This window comes from Falco rusticolus, chromosome 9, assembly GCF_015220075.1.
Source record: "Falco rusticolus isolate bFalRus1 chromosome 9, bFalRus1.pri, whole genome shotgun sequence".
NCBI lineage: Eukaryota > Metazoa > Chordata > Aves > Falconiformes > Falconidae > Falco > Falco rusticolus.
The window spans coordinates 29,538,950-29,556,636 of NC_051195.1; the positions used below are offsets into that span (position 1 = coordinate 29,538,950).

At 40.2% G+C, this 17,687-nt stretch overlaps 1 protein-coding gene across 5 annotated transcripts in view; it reads right to left on the minus strand.

The window, feature by feature from the left end:
* BTRC (beta-transducin repeat containing E3 ubiquitin protein ligase) overlaps positions 1-17,687 on the minus strand; it is a 124,019-nt gene that overhangs the window by 48,614 nt on the left and 57,718 nt on the right. For all 5 annotated transcript variants that reach the window (XM_037399557.1, XM_037399555.1, XM_037399558.1 and 2 more), the window contains one exon: positions 14,402-14,491. In XM_037399557.1, coding sequence (XP_037255454.1) covers positions 14,402-14,491 — 90 coding nt within the window. The remainder of the gene's footprint in view (positions 1-14,401; positions 14,492-17,687) is intronic.

Here is a 17,687-nt window from a genome sequence, read left to right on the forward strand (position 1 = left end):
AATTTGATAACTGGAATAAGTAAAATATAGAGAGTTTATCTAGAAGTAGGAAAATTCTAACACATAGTAGAAAGAGACTTAGTTTTGGCTTCACGAACAATATTCAGGAAGGCTTTTGGTGTGCTGGACAAAGCATGTATATTCTAGGAAGTGCACGTGATAGGAACCATGGAGTCTAGCACTCTGATTGGGGCCATCACAGGGGAAATGCTTCAGGAACTTTTGTTACTTGAACACGGTCTGGTGTGGCCTTGGTTGCTTAAGCATCTGTTTCTAGCAATGTTCACTGAGGTTGTGGGAGCTCTTTGAAAGCGGGTGAGAAAGAGGGCGAGAAAGAGAGGGTGAGAAAGAAGGAATGGTTCTGGGAAAACTTCTTCCTGTATAAACTCTGATGATGTAATGATTTTCTTTATTAGATCCAAACTAGCCTGGCTTGTCTGTATGACTTGCCTTGCAGCAATATGCCCTGCAGCAGTTTGTACATGGATTCTGGATAGCTTACTTGAAGATGAAAGCCACCCCTCTACAGAGGGAGGAGTCCTGGCTGGGTGAGGATCTCTAGATCGCAGAAGCCAACAGAGCTGTAACCTCCTTAGAGCACACACAACACTGTGTGAGAACCTGGCTGTACATCAGAAGCCTCTGTGGTGGCCTAAGGTCATCACTAGGCTTTACAAAAGTAGGTATATTGCTCTGTGGGGTTCCCTTTTATGTCAGTCCTGATGTCCAGAAAGTTACATTCATACGAGGAGTATTTTAGAGGGAGTTCAATGAAGAGGTGATGGTTAACTTGTGATTAAAATTGGTCGGAGTCCAGAAAGTGAGCAAGTACCTCTGTGAAAGGAGAGATGAACTTGCACTTAAAGCAGAAGACTAGACTGCCAGTATGGCTAGAGGACAACTTTTACTCCTGGCTCTCCACAGGTTTCTGTCTGAGCCTGGTTAAGACACAGCTCTTCTTCTGAGATACTATGCAGCTACCTTGCAGGGTGTTGCAGAATTATGTTAATGCTCCCTAAGCTGACTGAGCCTCAGAGAGAAGACACGAAGTAGTAACACTCTACACACAGATCTGATCCTGAAGGATGGCAGAGGAAAAACTTCAGAGAGATCAGGCAAAAAAGGCAAAGTAAGACACCCCAGACAATGATTTTTCCCCCAGTCTCAAAGCAGCTCTTAAACTGAAGGGGCCTGAACAGGAAGAGCTGTGCATGGGGGTGGGAGAACAGAGGCTGGAAAACTGCAGAGAAAATGCAAAATACAACTTAATTTGAAAAATATGTGAAACCTTTTAAATCAAAGTAACATAAAATAGGATCAAAAAAAACCCCAAAGAACTTCTAGCACTGACAAAATCATCCAGTTGCAAAACCCAACAAGGACCTACAACAGAACTCTTTTACTAGGTTAAAAAATAAAGATTAGCTGTATGTTCATTTTAACATGTATGTAAACATTAACAATCCTTAGGCTGCCTATTAATTCACATGTGGCATATTTACACTATTTATGATATTATACCCCATGCTGGGACATCCCATTACAGAGTCACGGTAGTGGCTCCATGCTTAAGGTGAATTCTGTAACACATCGCCTTCTTTCCTGTTATTCTGCTGCTGTAAGATTACTTTTGGGCAAGAATTTACCACTTGGTTTCAACCCACAAGGGAATCTCTTTGGGAACTGACAAACTGATTTAAGCAGCTGTGGAATAATTTACTGGGTTTATATTTTATTAAAGGAGAACAAAAGGCTTTGAGAGCTTTGTGTGTTTTATGCAACAACAAGAATGTTTGGCTTAGAAAGTGTCCACTTCTTCTTAGACTTTCCCCTTGTCTCCCATAAGGATCATGTTTGATTGCAAATTTGACTGCACCCATTGGCAAGTGCATCTTTCCCAAGATACATGTCTAACACAGCCTTTTAAAAATGCAGACAGACCTGGGGAGAGAGAAAGTGCCACAGGAACAGAGCCCAAATCAGCATTAGGTGTATATAAACAAAAATAATGCTTAAGCTTCAACTGATAACACGTTTCCAAATCCCCAAATGTGTAATAAGGAAATGTTAAGCAGCATTATACCCCTTTACAGATGGAAGAACTGAGATGGAAAAGCAGAACATGACAAAGACAAAAGATGTCTCAAAATCTGAAGCCATAATTTCTAATCTAATATTCCTCCTGTGAGGCCTCATTGCTTACTATAAATAAACTACTTCCTCCCTAGCTTTCAACTGTAACACTAACTTTGGAACTTCACCACAAAAAAAGGATGCTGTGAGTCCAGTCCTCACCCCAAGAAACATCGGAAGGATTAATTAAGGTTTTTGAAGCACACAAACTACAGGGGAAACCCCCAGGAGGAAGTTTGTATTTCCATATTCTGACCAGGGCTTGAAAGGTATGCAATAAATACAGCCCAGGGCACAGAACAAACACCACAAATAAAATAAAATATTGAGCAGCTGTTAGTTAAGTGAATACTGTTCATCCCACACACCAAACTTTATTTCTGCCTCAGGCTGCAGGGAGTGGAAGGGAATCAGACTGAGGCTGAAATAAAATTTTACTTCAAAGGGTTAAATAGTAGCAAAGTCATAAAAATTTCAAACTGTTTCTTATAAAGGAAAACATTAGGTATTTTTTACAGGCAGAACCACAAGCCCCACTCACTATTATATTAGAAATACAAACGATTTAGATAGTACAAAAGGTCTGTGGTTTACCAGGTCAACTTTTTTCCAGAGACACAGTATCTTTCAAGCTACAAAAACTATAGGGATATCACTGAACTCGTACAAAGCCCCATCATTTTTAGAGGGGGAGGGAAAAGGTTACATCACTGCTACAAAGTAAGAAAGTTCAAAATACTATAGTAAGCAAAGATGGTGAGATCTGTCTAGAACTAAAACCCGAAGAAACCAACCTCACCCGCACCTGTTTACTGCTACCTACCTAAAGGTAAGCAATGCAAAGTTGACGGATGGGTGTGAGCTCACAGCGGAGCCACACAAACAGCCTGTACAGTTTGCTGTGTGCAATGCACTGATTTTTGGCTTCTCTTGCAGACTGGTTAAGATTTTACTTGCTTTTCAGTATCAGAAAGTGGGATACCTAGAAGTGAGGAAAGCCCACGTTCTGATTAGAAAAACAAAAGAAAAGCAGCATGGGCACTGTGTGCAGAATGAGGAGCTTCACTCTTCAACCGTTACAACTTCTTTGGGAATTATGGGGAAGGAGGAAAGAAACGCCTGAAAAACACAATGCAGAGAGCAAGGAAGAAAGAACAGGAACCATGTTAATCAGAAGTAGCTGGATTCCCCTGCAGTGCGTACTACTTTGTAGTATTTTTTATTTTCTTTACCAGAAATCACCCCCTAATATCACTCTTTCCCCCACATTATTTTTTCCCCTTTACAAAAACACTGATTTTCCTAAGACTGGTATTCAGATCTGACAGTCATTAATTCCAGTGTCTATTTTTAGAATATACTTGAGAAAACTGCAATTTTATCAAACCACAAGGGAAAGAAAAAAAAAGATCAAGTCAATCTTCTCAGCAATTACAGCAGCCAAATCTTTCAAATTACAATTTCTTGTTGGTAAATGAATAAACTGAAAAATACTACCGCAAAAAAAATGAACAACAACAACAAAAAAACAACCAACAAAAAGGAGCATTAGGAAATCACCGCAGTATTTGATCTCTCTTTTTGCTGCTGAAAGCCACATGGCATGCATGGTATTTTTAACTGAGGAGTCTCATTTCAAATACATGCTGAGGAATCTTATTTCAAACATATACTAAATAAGGAGGGGAGTAATAAAACAGGCAGTCCCTTACTCTAATTTTATCTGTCTCCCTCCTCTCCTTTCCTTCATGCAGTGAAACTTTAAATCTAACATCAAACCAAGTCTCTCTCTCTCTCTCTCTTTTTTTGTAAACAGTGATCAACATTTTCCTAAATGACCCCCGAAAGGACCTACTTTGAAACTACTCATTAGTAACAGCCATGTTTGCAATATTAACCTGGATGTGGCTGTTTATTAAGATCTTTTAAGGGGTTTAGAATGAAGACACACTGCCGGTGTACAGGGAGCACAGAAGGGGTAATTTAAAACCCATGTTTTTCCTCCCCCTCACCGAAAACATGCCCAGCATTGTGCAGCTGTGCTGCCAGCTTCATCACTCCCTCCATCTCCACTCTTGCTAATTAAAAGGTTGATCACAGAACAATGCTCTTCTCATTAATTTCAGCTTTCTGATTGGGCAGGATTCCCGCTCGCTCCGCCTGATCTTTTCCACACTGCTGAAGTTAATGTGACAGGAGCCCGAAGATGGATTACCCGCTGCCATATTGCCCATCACCTCCAATCAGCAGCTATCTGGGTAAACTGATTGTTCTAATTTGCTCTCATTATTTTTACAATATCAGGAGAAAATAACGCACACAGCTCACTGTCAAAGCCGTGAAAATCAGCCATTAGTTAAACCCAGACACTGAGTGGCTTTATTGGAAGCACTGCAATTTATTGATGCAGCTTCGGTAAACTAAGATAATACCTGCCCTCTTTAAACACACTTTTTAAGGTGTATTTATGTTGAAAGAAAATACTTATCAGGATACTTTTGGAAACACACACGATCTCAGGCTGTTACCTTGATACGCTGGCAGACAACAAAGATTAAGAACAATGGAAGCTTGACTTCCACATAAAGAAGGGCAAAATATGCAACATTATCTGCACGGCAGCCAGCCTGAACATCCCAGGTACTGTTTTACACTTTAATAAAAATCATCTCGCTGTTAATATGACAGGTGAATATGTAAAACCACTCCAGAATCACACAAAATATAGTACTATCATAACGGCAAACATGGTACAGGCATAATTGTGTGAGCTGTGTATGTACAAGGTCAACACTTCAGTTTGGGGTTTGGTGGTTTTTTTAGTGGTTTGGTTTTTGGGTGGGTTTTTTTTCCCCCCTAAGCAAAGGAGCCTGTGTAGCCAGGCATCAAAACACCGGGACTGAAAGCAGCAGTTCCAAATGACTCCAAATGATAAGGGAAACTGTTTTGTACAGCTGGGAACTATTTTCTCCCCTGTGAAAAGGCGTTGTGCTGCCACAACTTGGGAATGATTCAGAGCAGAAATGTCAATCCACACCAGAGCCTCACAGCAGCCCACAGCTAAGACATGAATACAGTATTGTTAGTGGTATGAAGTCAGGCATTTTTACACCGCAGTAGAGGTAAGAACTACATTGAAAATCCTGGACTTCTGACAGCCTCTGTGCTGTGTATATAAAGGGACCTACGTGATTTTGCCTGCTGCCTATCTGCATCTTAGCAAAGGGAAATGCTAAATAGAGGGATTAACAGAAATATGATACCTTAAATCTTGCTAAACATAAACCTTAAACTGGTGGCTACAATGCTGTAACTCACAATGTGCTCTAAGAGTGACAGGCAGAGCGCAGCAGACTGATTTTACTTTTAAATAATATCTAAATTAGATTAGTTCTTTGTGTAGATCTGCATGAACCAGAGGGGACATTCATCATTGTGCCAAAAAAGTTAAATTCACTGGGGTACGCTCAAAGTGAATGGTTCTAGACCTATGTTTTATCTCTCAGACACATCATCAAGATGCTGTGCCAATATGCATGAAGCCAGCTAGGAGCTGCAAGAAAGACAACGGGAGAGTAACTGGATACCAGAAAAGGTTTAATTTTTCCCTTTGTAGATTATGAATTGCTTGGGACAGGATCTGTGGTTTCTCTGTCTTGTAAGCACGGTGCATCCCTTTCAATACTTGAGCTTCTTTTTTAATATTTAAACGGCTTAAATATGAGGAAGGGTGTTCTCCTCCCTCCCCCTCCAAAACAGATGTAATTCTAGTTCCCCCTCCTCCCTCTGCTGTAATTTAAAACACTACAATTTTCATTACTGCTTTTTAATATTTTTAAATCCTCATCAGTTGAAGCCTTGCGTTTAGGGGTTGATTTTTTCCTCCCTCCTAAAAAAAGCCACCTCCCAGCTTTGTTTGGTATCTCCTTTGACCCTTGCTAATGGTTTTCTCTTGGAGGGGCGTGCCACGCTTTTCTCCTTAAAATTCCTGCACTGAAAGACTGCACCACACCACACTCCACAAAACGTGCTGATGGCACAAATTACAAGCCCCCAGCCGAACACTCCAGCCCCCACCATTCGGGCAGATTTATGTGGGCTCTTGCTGACGTTATTACAAGTCAGAGTTTATTGGGAAATTGTTACATTATGCGGAGTGTCTAACAAATTGCTTATGCTGCTATAATTGGATTACAACAGCCGCTTGCTCCCACCGGTAAGATTAGGCAAGTAGGACTCCTGCCGATCTCTGAGCGTTAGCAGTAATTTTATTTGCCTTGCCTCTCTCTTTCCTAACAACATGCCTCTTTCCCTGCCAGCTGTCTGCTGAAAAGGCACAGGCTTGTTCCTTGGCCCTAACAATGCAATTACAGCCCTGCAGATCGCACTGTTTGTGCATTAAGTACAGAGCCAAAACGAGGCGAATTGATCGTTTGACTTTTGGAGGAGCCATGTGATCTCTGCGTGCGGGTGATCCGGCATGCATCAGTGGGCAATGCTGCAGTACATGCCTGATGATGAACTCGCTCCACACTATTTCCCCTCCCCTGTCCGCTCCTAACAGCAAAGACACTGGAGCCTACCCCATGTTAACTCCCCCTGGTCTACAAAAAAGGGCTCATTTTTAGCAGCTCTCTGGCTAGGCTGAACTCAGAACTCAGCTCTGCCTTCCGAAATGTGATACTCAGCCACGCTCACAACATCCCTGCAGTGGGCTACACTATGAAATGATCACTCCAGCGTTTCACACCACAACCCTTAGACAAGAATTGGGACATATTTTTCAAACAACTTCTTCAATTCTTGCATTTCAAAAATACTGGAAACATAATGTCATGTTAATGGTATTTGCATTCTGTACCATCTAAGGGTGCCGCCACTGCAGATGGCTATTTAAGAAGCGATGCTTCTCTTCATGTTTGCCACCATTTACCACTAAAGCCACCGATGACTGGGATTCTAAACTGTTTCACATTTTCAGGACAAAAGATCCCAAAATACTTTGTAAGTGCAAATCCAGTTTGTTTCATAACTCTTACCCTGGTGAACACTCCTTAAAAGCTCAATGTGCCAGGACCTGAACAAAGACCTCAAGGCTCTAATCCTTTACACCAAACCAGCAAACACTTGGGGTGGAACTACACAGAATGTGCGTGTGTGTGACACCACACAGAATACAGGCACAGGGGAATTTTGATTAAGGACACCAGGTCAAATTCTAAATTTTAAAAGATTTCTATTACCTCTTCACTGCCTGTATACTGAGGGAAGCCCAGGCTGTTCAGTTTAGGAGGGACCTCAGGAGTTCTCCAGCTCAATCTCCTGCTCAAAGCAGGGTGCATTAGGCGGTCAGACCAGGTAGCTCAGGGCTTCATCTAACCTGGTCTGGAAAACCTCCAAGGGCAGAGGCTGCAGAACCTCCACAAGCAACCTGTTCCAGTTGACTGTCATCACCACGAAAAAGTTTTCCCTTAAAACCAGTCAAACCTGAGGAGGATCTTCTAAGAGCCTTTCCAGTATTTACCGAAATCAACTTCACAGGTAACGGAATTTTGCTTTCTCAAGATTCTGAACCCAGGGCTTCAAAAAGTAGAAACATCTCCATCGAGTTCACTGAACTCTGGAAATTATTCTTCACATTTGTGTTATCACCTGACTGACCATCCTTACTGCAGAACTTTGAGAATTGATCTCCAGAACACACTTAAAAACCCTCAGCTATAAAGCAGTTAATATTACTAATTCTTCAAAGTCTCTTTTGCACTTAAAAAAGCCCAAGTCTCATTCTTTTATATTTTGTGGCTTCATTGACATGCAAAGTATTTTTGGGTGGTAAGAGAAGCAGATGAGACAACCACTCCACAGTGTTTGCTTAACTGAAGACTAAAGAAGCCTGCTTACATGTAGTTTAACACTCAAAAGAAACTCTGAACAGCTGAAATGCCTTATAAATAGCTCAGACCCAGAGGAAGTGCAAACGTCTGCATTGTGAATTGTAGATCTTAATTACAGACAATGGCTGGTACAGCAAGTAGCAAGGAAAAAAAAGTGAAACAGTTGCACTGTTCATGGTTGGCAATAATTCTTCAGGAAAATATTTACTATCAATCAGTTATGAGAAAAGGGACTCTGCGCTCATAAAACAGCACGTTGCTTCTCATACCAGGACCATTTTGCTTCAGCATAATCTGAATTTAAACAGCTTGTTTCCTGCGGATATAATTTTGGAAATAAATAAAACAAGTCTATCAAAATCTGGAGAACGTGTATGGTGGGGTGGGGTGGGGGGAGCAGGAATATCACATTTCTTTCTCAGTCATTTGTGAAGAGGTTATTAGACCGAAGGGAAGCTAAAGCATAAAGGTTGTCTTGACCTAAAAAAAAATTATATATATTATATATATATAAAATGAGAAACTTGCAATTAAGATAAAAGTAGGCATATTACTAAGAAAGGAATATCATCATTAGGTCAAAGCTTTTAGATATACTTCTGATGCTGTTTTTTACCTGTGCTGTCTAAATACTGAGAATTCACAGTTTCAAAGCACCTTTTGAACATTAAGTAATCCCAGCAATGTCCCTGCAACATCCACCATTAACACAAGCCTCTTTTTACACAGAGAATATCCACAACAGAAGGGTGAAATGACATGCTTAAATCTCTATTAGCCAGTAGCTGAGGCAGCATTTATTCCAGTTTGCAACAGCCTCAAAAACTGTCGTCCCAGAGAAAGGTGTATATATATCCAAGCCACAAAAGGGGACACTTCTATTGAGAGGTTTGGAGCTGGAAGCATATCCACTGACAGCCTCTCTGCATCATTACACAGAAGCGTAATACTAAAAATTAAGGTATGGAGGAAAATACTTCCCCATTAAAACAGTGGAAGGAACATCAGGAAATTGAATGTAGCTAGTCAAATACTATTTGTTCATGATTAAATTGCTCTAATTTCAATCTCAAGGACTGGAAAGGCTTCAAAAGCACTGGAAAACTATGCATTATCTGAAGATATACCATCTCAGTGGTATATCACAGCAGAAATCTGAGTTGGTTGTGTTGTTCATGCAAAGTAAATACAGGGACATTCTCAGGAAAGAGAAGCCATCAATCTGTGACATAAAGGGACTTAAGAGTACAAAAGGGACACTCTTCAGATCAATTTGTCCTACTGCCAAACTGGAATATCCAGCCTGGAACCCTAAATGTTTTGTTCATTAAAGAGTACTTGTGGTTTCTCCTTTGAATTCATATAAAAATTCTGAGCTCAATGTTATTATTGTGCAGATTTTTTTTTACTCTAAAAATTCGGAAGTAGCAGTGCAGAAAGAACTGACAAAGAAAGGTAGATTTCAATTACCAGCTACCTCCACTACTCCTCGCTTTAGCTGAATCATCCTTGAATGTAAAATGTGTAGCTATAGCTAAACAATACTAGGCATCTTTGAAAGAAAATTTCACATAGCATACTTGAAGTGCTGAGCCCTGCTCTGTGTTTCCAGAATGGAGCAGAACATAGCTCTGTCCCCCTGTACACTACAAACAGCCTGCCAAGCAGGTAGAACATCACTACATGCTTAAGCAGGACTTTTCATCCAAGGGTCAGAAAAGCATCATCCAGTTAAATTTCACTACATTTCTGCAGGAAGAGTATTTTAATTCAGTTCCAGTTTTGAAGAGAAGCAAGAAAAGCCATCGTGACCACACAGAATAAAATCACAGTGCTAAAAATAAGGGGTATAAACCCCTCTGGATTCCTAGTTCAATACTGTAACCACTGCAGCATGCACATCTAGAAGTATGATGAACAGAATCCATGATTCACTAGAAAACACAACATGCTTAAAAGACCCTGAGAAGTCCCTTGGTTTGCTGGGTCCTTAACAAGCAGGACCAGTTATCACATGTGTGTAGCAAGGTGTGGTCTGAAACAGAAGTTAATTTTTCAAGGGTGGTGTGCATAACCATTTTTCTTCCTCCAATTTCATTTAGATAGACACAGAAAAACACTTGCAGCTGCTGCTGAGTTCAGAACTAAGTAGAAACCTGTGGATGCTGTATGACATTTAGAAGGTGTCTGTGTGCTGTCTCTGGCAGGTATTCCATAGGGTGCCTATCTCTGGCACATGTAGGAAAAAATCTGATGTGCGAAATGAACCTGAGAACACTTCTTTATATAGCAGATACAGACAAACTGGAACTGACTGCAGGAGTTGACAAACAGTAAAGACCTATCTAATGAATGCAGGAAATGTGTAGTGACTGTAGAACTCTATGAGATCAACTGTACACCAGCCTCTTGCTGGGAAAGAAAAGAGCACTTTGAATCAGAGTATTTCCATGATCCAGGGAAATGCAAAACCTAATGTACTCCAAAACAATCTAATGAACAGTAAAACTCAAACCCTAATACAGCCCACATTATGAAAGCGTGAAAAGGTAAGACCTCCGTTTGAAAACAGAAACATATATAATCCACCCAAGTGAAGGCTCAGCCAAGGAGACTGGAGACACACCAGAGCATCCCTGACAGCACCGGAAATAGAAAGTGTGAAGGTCACCACAGAAAGTAAGTGGTCCCGGGTGCAGAACAGAATAGAAACTTGTTTGCACACCCAGGAGCATCACAAGAATCCTAGTGACATACCAGATGCCAGGGGATTTTTAACTGTGCCCCTCTCTAATTGAGGATGAAGCACACACCAACACCATTATCTGGCCTGAAGATACTGGCTTACAAAATATGGAACAAACAATAGGAACAGATGCTCATTTGGCCAGATTTCAATAAGCCTCATTAAAACCAAACACCCTGTCCTTGGAGCTCAGGTTCATGCTATATTTCTACTTTATTTAAGCACCTAGCACCAATTCCTGAGAAAGTTGTCCACTTTGTGGTTGCACACCAGTATTATCATAAAAAGAAGTCCCCTTGTGGACATTTTTTGGTTTCTGAAGAGACAAACAGGAGGAGTTTATATGTATGTGTGTGTGTATGCACACATCTAAAAACACAGTTAGAGACTGCATTTCCTTTTAAAATACATCAGGTTAAATATACATCAGACTTGTTGGTCACTCAAAGACAACTGGCAAAAAGATGCCAAGAGATTACAGGAAAAAATTCTGAGGACAGAAGAGTACTGATGATACAAGATCACAGAGGTGACACCTTTGCATGACAACATATAATATTTAAGATCCCACCTCTTCAGTCAAAACATGCACACCCCATTGAAATAATTTCTACTGCTCTTACTTGCTTCCGCCTAAATGTGCCCAAGTCCCACCAATGGAGTTTCAGAGGACAAATATCAGAAAAGCCAGCCCAAGAACAATATGCAAAGATTAAACAGAGCACAATATTCTACTTTTATTTTTAAATGTCTGAATAAAACTAGATAATCCATTGGTTTGCAAAAGCCACTGAGCACCTGACTGTACCGGCAATGTGACACTGTATAGAAAACCTGACAGACAAGGTTTCCTAAAAACCACAGACTTCCTTGAGTGGTCAAAAAGACAGTGGCCCCATGCTACTTTCTGTACTTAAAAATGCTTATCTGTTTATTATAAACTTCTTTTCCCTCCATTTTAGAAAGAATGCCAGTTGTTAGGTTGGTAATTTACACCTGGATGTCCCGTACAGAAGCACTTGTTCACAAGAGAGTTTGATGGATGGACAGTGCTTCAGTCTGAAAAAAGATGTACACTGCCTCAAAGGAAACTGCATGTCATTTTGTGAAGAATCTTTAGAAACATCAGGCACACAATCAGTAAATGGCATTAATACAGTCTTAACAGAGCACAATTTTCTTTTTTGCAAGTAGGTGCAGAACCAGAAATTCTGTTTTCAGAAAAAGAGAAAGATGCTTCTCTTGCAGACTGACTGACATGTCTGACAAGTATGTGATAATGCTGACTGTGGTTCCCAGTCAGAGCTGATACTGCACTGCAGAATCATAAAAGGTAAATCACGATCTCCAAAGCAATCCATTTTATCTTTCACTGCCAGTTTAAAATAAAAAATATAAATACAAAATATTGAAAACCCTACAACACTTTTGGAAAAGTGCTGCAGATGAAGAAACCCACAGCTATACTTTCCAGTACTCACCCTCTTGACAAAACATTTTAAAGTCCAAGGCTGTAAGACACATCAATCATGGAGGATAAAACTCGCCATATGTACAAGACTAGGAGAAGGCCTCTGAACTCCTTAAATCCCATTTAAGCCCTTCACCTAGGGAACATTTAACAGTTGTGCCATTCGCCTATGCCATCACTGAGCCATCTGCATTTAGCTAACTGGATTTATAAATGCTTCAACACTTCTGGAATTTGAAAGACAAGCTTTCTTAGAACTGATCTCATTTTGGTTTATAGCTAGGAAGGCAAAAGAAAGGAGTACAACAGCCAGGCAAGCTAGCACTAGAGGAATTATACTGCCAGAAAAGTCCTTATGTTTTCATACACACACACAAAAATATACATGTATGTGTGTGTACATATATGCATGTATACACGTTTTTTCATATATATATTTGCGATGGCAAATTGTCTTAGAGCATGCATATATATTGTCTTACAGCATATAGAGACACAATACTTAAAAAACCGTATGATTTATCTCCAGGGTGATGGTTCAAATTCATCCTCAACAACATGAAACAAGACTTGCTGTTCCTGTCTTCAGGCCTACTGACACCTTTTACCACAAACCCACTGAAAACATAATTTTAGGAGACCTTACCATTTAAGACATTAGGATGTTAAAAGGTATGTCATTTAAGAGAGGCATCACTTAAATTAGCCGTAGTTCTTGCACATCCTTGCTCCTTAGTAAGACGATCAGGTCAAACAAGATGCTAAAAAGCAGATGGGGTTGAATGGGTTTATTCTAGTTAGCTTGCTGCGAGCTGCTTCATGGCATCGGAATAATGCTGTACGACGATATCATTAAGTCAGACCTGCTCTGGTGCCTTCCCTAAAGAGCTTCACCTACTTTGTTTCATAAAGCACCTTAGGAAGCAGTGCGCAATAACCAGTCATCTAAGTTAAGAATGGAGGTGTTGCTATTAAATACTAGCACTTCATACCAAGATTAGTAGCTTCTCTCAGAAGTGCTTCTCCAGCAGAAAGTAACCTGGCACGTCAAGCACAGTTTATGACCGCTAAGCCACTTGCAAGCACCATGACAAAACTTTTATGATGGCCAATTCCCTGACAGGAATCAAAAGTAATGGGACATCCAAATTTCACCAGCAAAATCCCAGCAAAGATTTAGCTGGAAAATTATCTTAAAAGTCAATACAAAAGTGGCCCCCGAAGGGACAAGGCACCTTTAACAACCATTCAAAGTATGAAAACAAACAGAACAAACACCCACAAAAAAACCCAAAAAACTTCAAGATAGATCAAGGAATAAATAACTGAAAGAGAAAACAGGCTTTTGAGTGGTCAGGTTTGTGGTGAGAGAAGAGCAACAAAATGCCAGCTGGTTTCAGTAACAGATGGCTGCACACACTGATCTGTCCTGCATGCCCATTCTGAACTTCCTTTCAGTGGAAATACGAAGCTTACACAAGGCTAAACGCATCCTTCACACAGCCTTTCTATACATACTGCATCACGGTTCAAATGTTTTCATTCACAAACAGCCCTGCATGTATATTGTTTTACTCCGGTTAGGTTGAATTTTAAGAAAAGAAGGTGGCTAATGGCACCTCATCTTTTCCAATCACATTTACTACAATTCTCCAGGAATGACTTTTCTCTGATTGGCTAATATATCCATTTTTTTACCATTCTGACTGCAGTATCTCCCTCCTCCTCTTCCCTTAAATTCAAAGTATTTTAATGAAAGGTGTTTCTTTTTGCACCTCCCCTCTGGTAGCTAGGAAAGGGAACCATGACACAAAGAGCTCTCATGCAGTATTTTAGCATGTATCTGGACATTTATCATTTGAAGTTGGCACAGCTAATTACATGGCAGGCAGAGGTTATCCCACTGGAAAAGCCTATTACTTGTGTAGCAGAACGAACCCTTCAATCCTAGATAGCTCAGGACTCAAGTAATCATTTCAAACAGAGAAAAACAGCAAGTCTGAAATCTCTACACTGAAGGACAGAAAAGTCTACCCAAAATACTTGCCGATTAATTTATTTTTTTCCTAACTGTAATTTTTAACAAGAACTTTTCTTTGATTAACAAAGAACAATCTGCTAAAAAACCCTCAAAACCAAAGCCATTCTCTTACTTACTTTGGCCACACAATTTTCAGTCTTCATAGCAGTGCTTCCTAGACATACTGTTTCCTGGTTTAAGCACAGTCTGGCACAGCTGTTGTAGGTCTGCAGAAAGATTAAAACGGTTATGAATAGAAGAACACAATTTTCTTTCAGGCACCGCATTTTTGGCACAGGAACCCACGACAACTCTTCTACATTTCCTTTTTCCTAAGGTGTAAACGTTTCAAACCAAAATAAACTATTTTACAGCAAAAGCCTATGTTCAGGGCATGCACATCCTCTGAGAAGAGATGTACAATTTTATAGTTCTGAGATACAAATTAAAAGAAAGATTTTTTCTCTTGTTTTCCATTGAAAAAGGAAAAAATATCCGATCTCAGTTGTTCAGTCTTTCACAAAACGCTGTATACCTGAACAACTACAGCGAGGCAATTTCTACACACTAGTTATCATAGCATAAGTCAAACGTTAATAAGCGTCCCCTGTCTTTATCAGGTAAAAATACATGGGGACAGTATGAAGTTTACACTCAGAAAGAAACAAAGGCAGACCACATCTCACTTGTTGTATTTGGAACATTTTTGAAAGCTTTTTCTTTTAAAGTAAAATGCCTTTTTTTTCTTTAACTCATACACTGCCCTGCCCAGGGGACCCTCAGCTGGGGCTGCACACTTTGGAGTCTTTACAGAACCCATTACTCAGTCTCTCACTTTTTGAAGGGCAGCATATGAACTGTACTTACAAAGTGTGCTTAAAGTGACACTTTGGTTGATTTGACTATTTAAACTAAGATGCCTGAAGAACTCATGAGTTTCTAACAGAGGATCCACACACACACTTTCAACGCCTTTTTAATTACTACTTGATTAAGCTCACATTTGCTAGTAGTAGTTGTATAGTAGCACCTAAGAACTCCAATATTGGATTAACACCCCAGCACCTGTCACTGTTTACAGAAAACTGCTCCCAAGCAAAAGTGGCAGCCCAACAGTAAGCACAAACTTGGTTTTTTTAAGAGTAGTAAATGGACCACCGAGAAGATGGTGCTGCCTCAAATAGTTGTATGGGGAAAACCCAAGAAGCATGTTGAAAGAGAATGAAATTAAACTTGCTACAAAGACATTTCCAAGAGCACTAAGTAAAACGTACTAACATTCAAGATATTTTTAAGATTGCCTCAAGGGGAGGACGCAGAAAGATTTGCAACGAACTGCCTGTCAGTTCTCTTTGTAATATTTGCTGGCAATCTCCGAAGATTCTTTCAGAGCTTGCTACGGATTTCTATTTGTTTGATTTGAAATTAATTCAACCCAAAACCTGCCATAGGTTACAAAACCTGCAGGCAACGCTGGCATGCTAAGGGCTCTTAAACCTCTCCCTCTGCTCCAAAGCTACGTCATCAAAGCCAGATTCCCTCAGCACCAATAAATGATCTCCCTTTTTTGCCCTCTTGCCATAGGCCTGACTCTGCACAAGATATATATAGTCAGTAGCAATGCACAAACCAGCAGAGGAACATACTGCAAAGGATATCAGAGGCAAGAATGCAAAGAGATTAAAAGGGGGTTTTGCTGAGCAATAGGAAATACATCCACAAATCCAGTGTTCCTAACAGTCTCCAGCTCAGGAGTAAGACAGTAAGCACCAACTGTTGGGAACTGAGTGTTCACAATCGGTTTACAACATTATTTACCTAAGTTCTGATCCTCATTAAACACTCTTTACTGCCCACCACACCAAATCAATATACTAGCTCAGCTGTATCTGTACTGGTCCAGCATAGTACAGAACCTCTTGGGGAAATTCAGGAAATCACAGTCCTTTCCACCTTACTTCTTTACAGACCTCCTTTAAAGTTCACCATGAAATAGAAACAAAGTGAAGCACAGAAGCCCTATCTTCATCGCTTTAGTAGTTCATGTTTTATTTCTCAGTGAGCTCTAACCAGTGACAGACAGGAATGCAGAATATCCTGGCTCCAGCAGATCTCCTTACAGGTCATAATGCTGATATCTGCTGTGACTAGCAGCCAGCTAGCAATTTCTGACTCTGGATCCAGAAGGAGAAACTGAAAAAATCAAACACATGAATCCTTTCAAAGCGTTGTGCAAATGAACAGAGTGCATCTTTCAGCAGGGGAGGTTCAGATTCAAACTGGGATTAGGCCACAAGCAAACAGAAGTCTGATGGACTCAATTTAGTCTCCTGCAAATATTTGCCAACATCATAAAACCATCATTCTGGTATGCACAGAACTTTCTCCTCAGAAAAAGATCAGAATGACATAAAATACTATAAATTGTGGCTTAGTGGCAGCCCAACTGGTGGACAGAAAGCTGACACCATCTGCTTTGCACTGACATTCAGACAACACCATGCAACCTTCAATTTATAAGCATCGTGTTAGTTAAATTCAAGCAGATTCCAAAGGTGAAAAAACATGAAGAGTTGATAAGATTCTTTATTCAGTATTTGTATAATCTAACCCATTTATCATAAACCTGTGATTTCTTTCATTTGCATTTCCTAAAATTCCACTAGCAGTATTTCTGCACAACTGTAAATTTTATGAGGAGCTCTTGAAGAAAGCCACTGCTAACTCCACTTTGCAGATGAAAAGCTCAGCCACAAAAACATTTACTGAAAGTAACAAGGAAGCCTGTGGCTCCATGAACTGAACTCATATCTAGTTAGCCTTTCTCCTCCCAAGACAGGTATGCACACACCTGGGTAGCAAGCCAGCGCTTTAAAAGCTGGGCTTACTACAGGCTTTCCTCTCACATTTACAAATGGGAAAGAGCAGGCAATCAAAACACAATGTGAAATACTAAATGCTACATCTAAAACCCCTACAACTTTCTGAGAAGGAAGGAAGCTCACTAAGCAACTGTTCAAAAGTTGTGCACATGTCAGAATGTATATACAAAAAAATTATTCCAATGTATTGCTTAATTTTTATTACTTTCATCCACACATTACATCTAAGTGTGAACAGCATCAACTGAACTTCCAACATAACTTGTTCATCAAATCCCATGATACTAGGGACTAGTGACACTTGATGGAACTAGTATATAAATAAATTTAAAGCAGATAAAATGAAACACTTCTTCACACAGCAGGCAGTGAAATTCTGGAGCTTGCTGTACCAGGACACTGTGGAGAGAAACAACATCACCAAGTGCAAAAAGGGATTACACAAACCCATGGACAGCATGTCCACAGAGTACTCAGCAGAGGTATCCACAAGACAGCCCTAGTGTAAAAACAGGAGATGATGCAGAAGGAGGAAACAAAG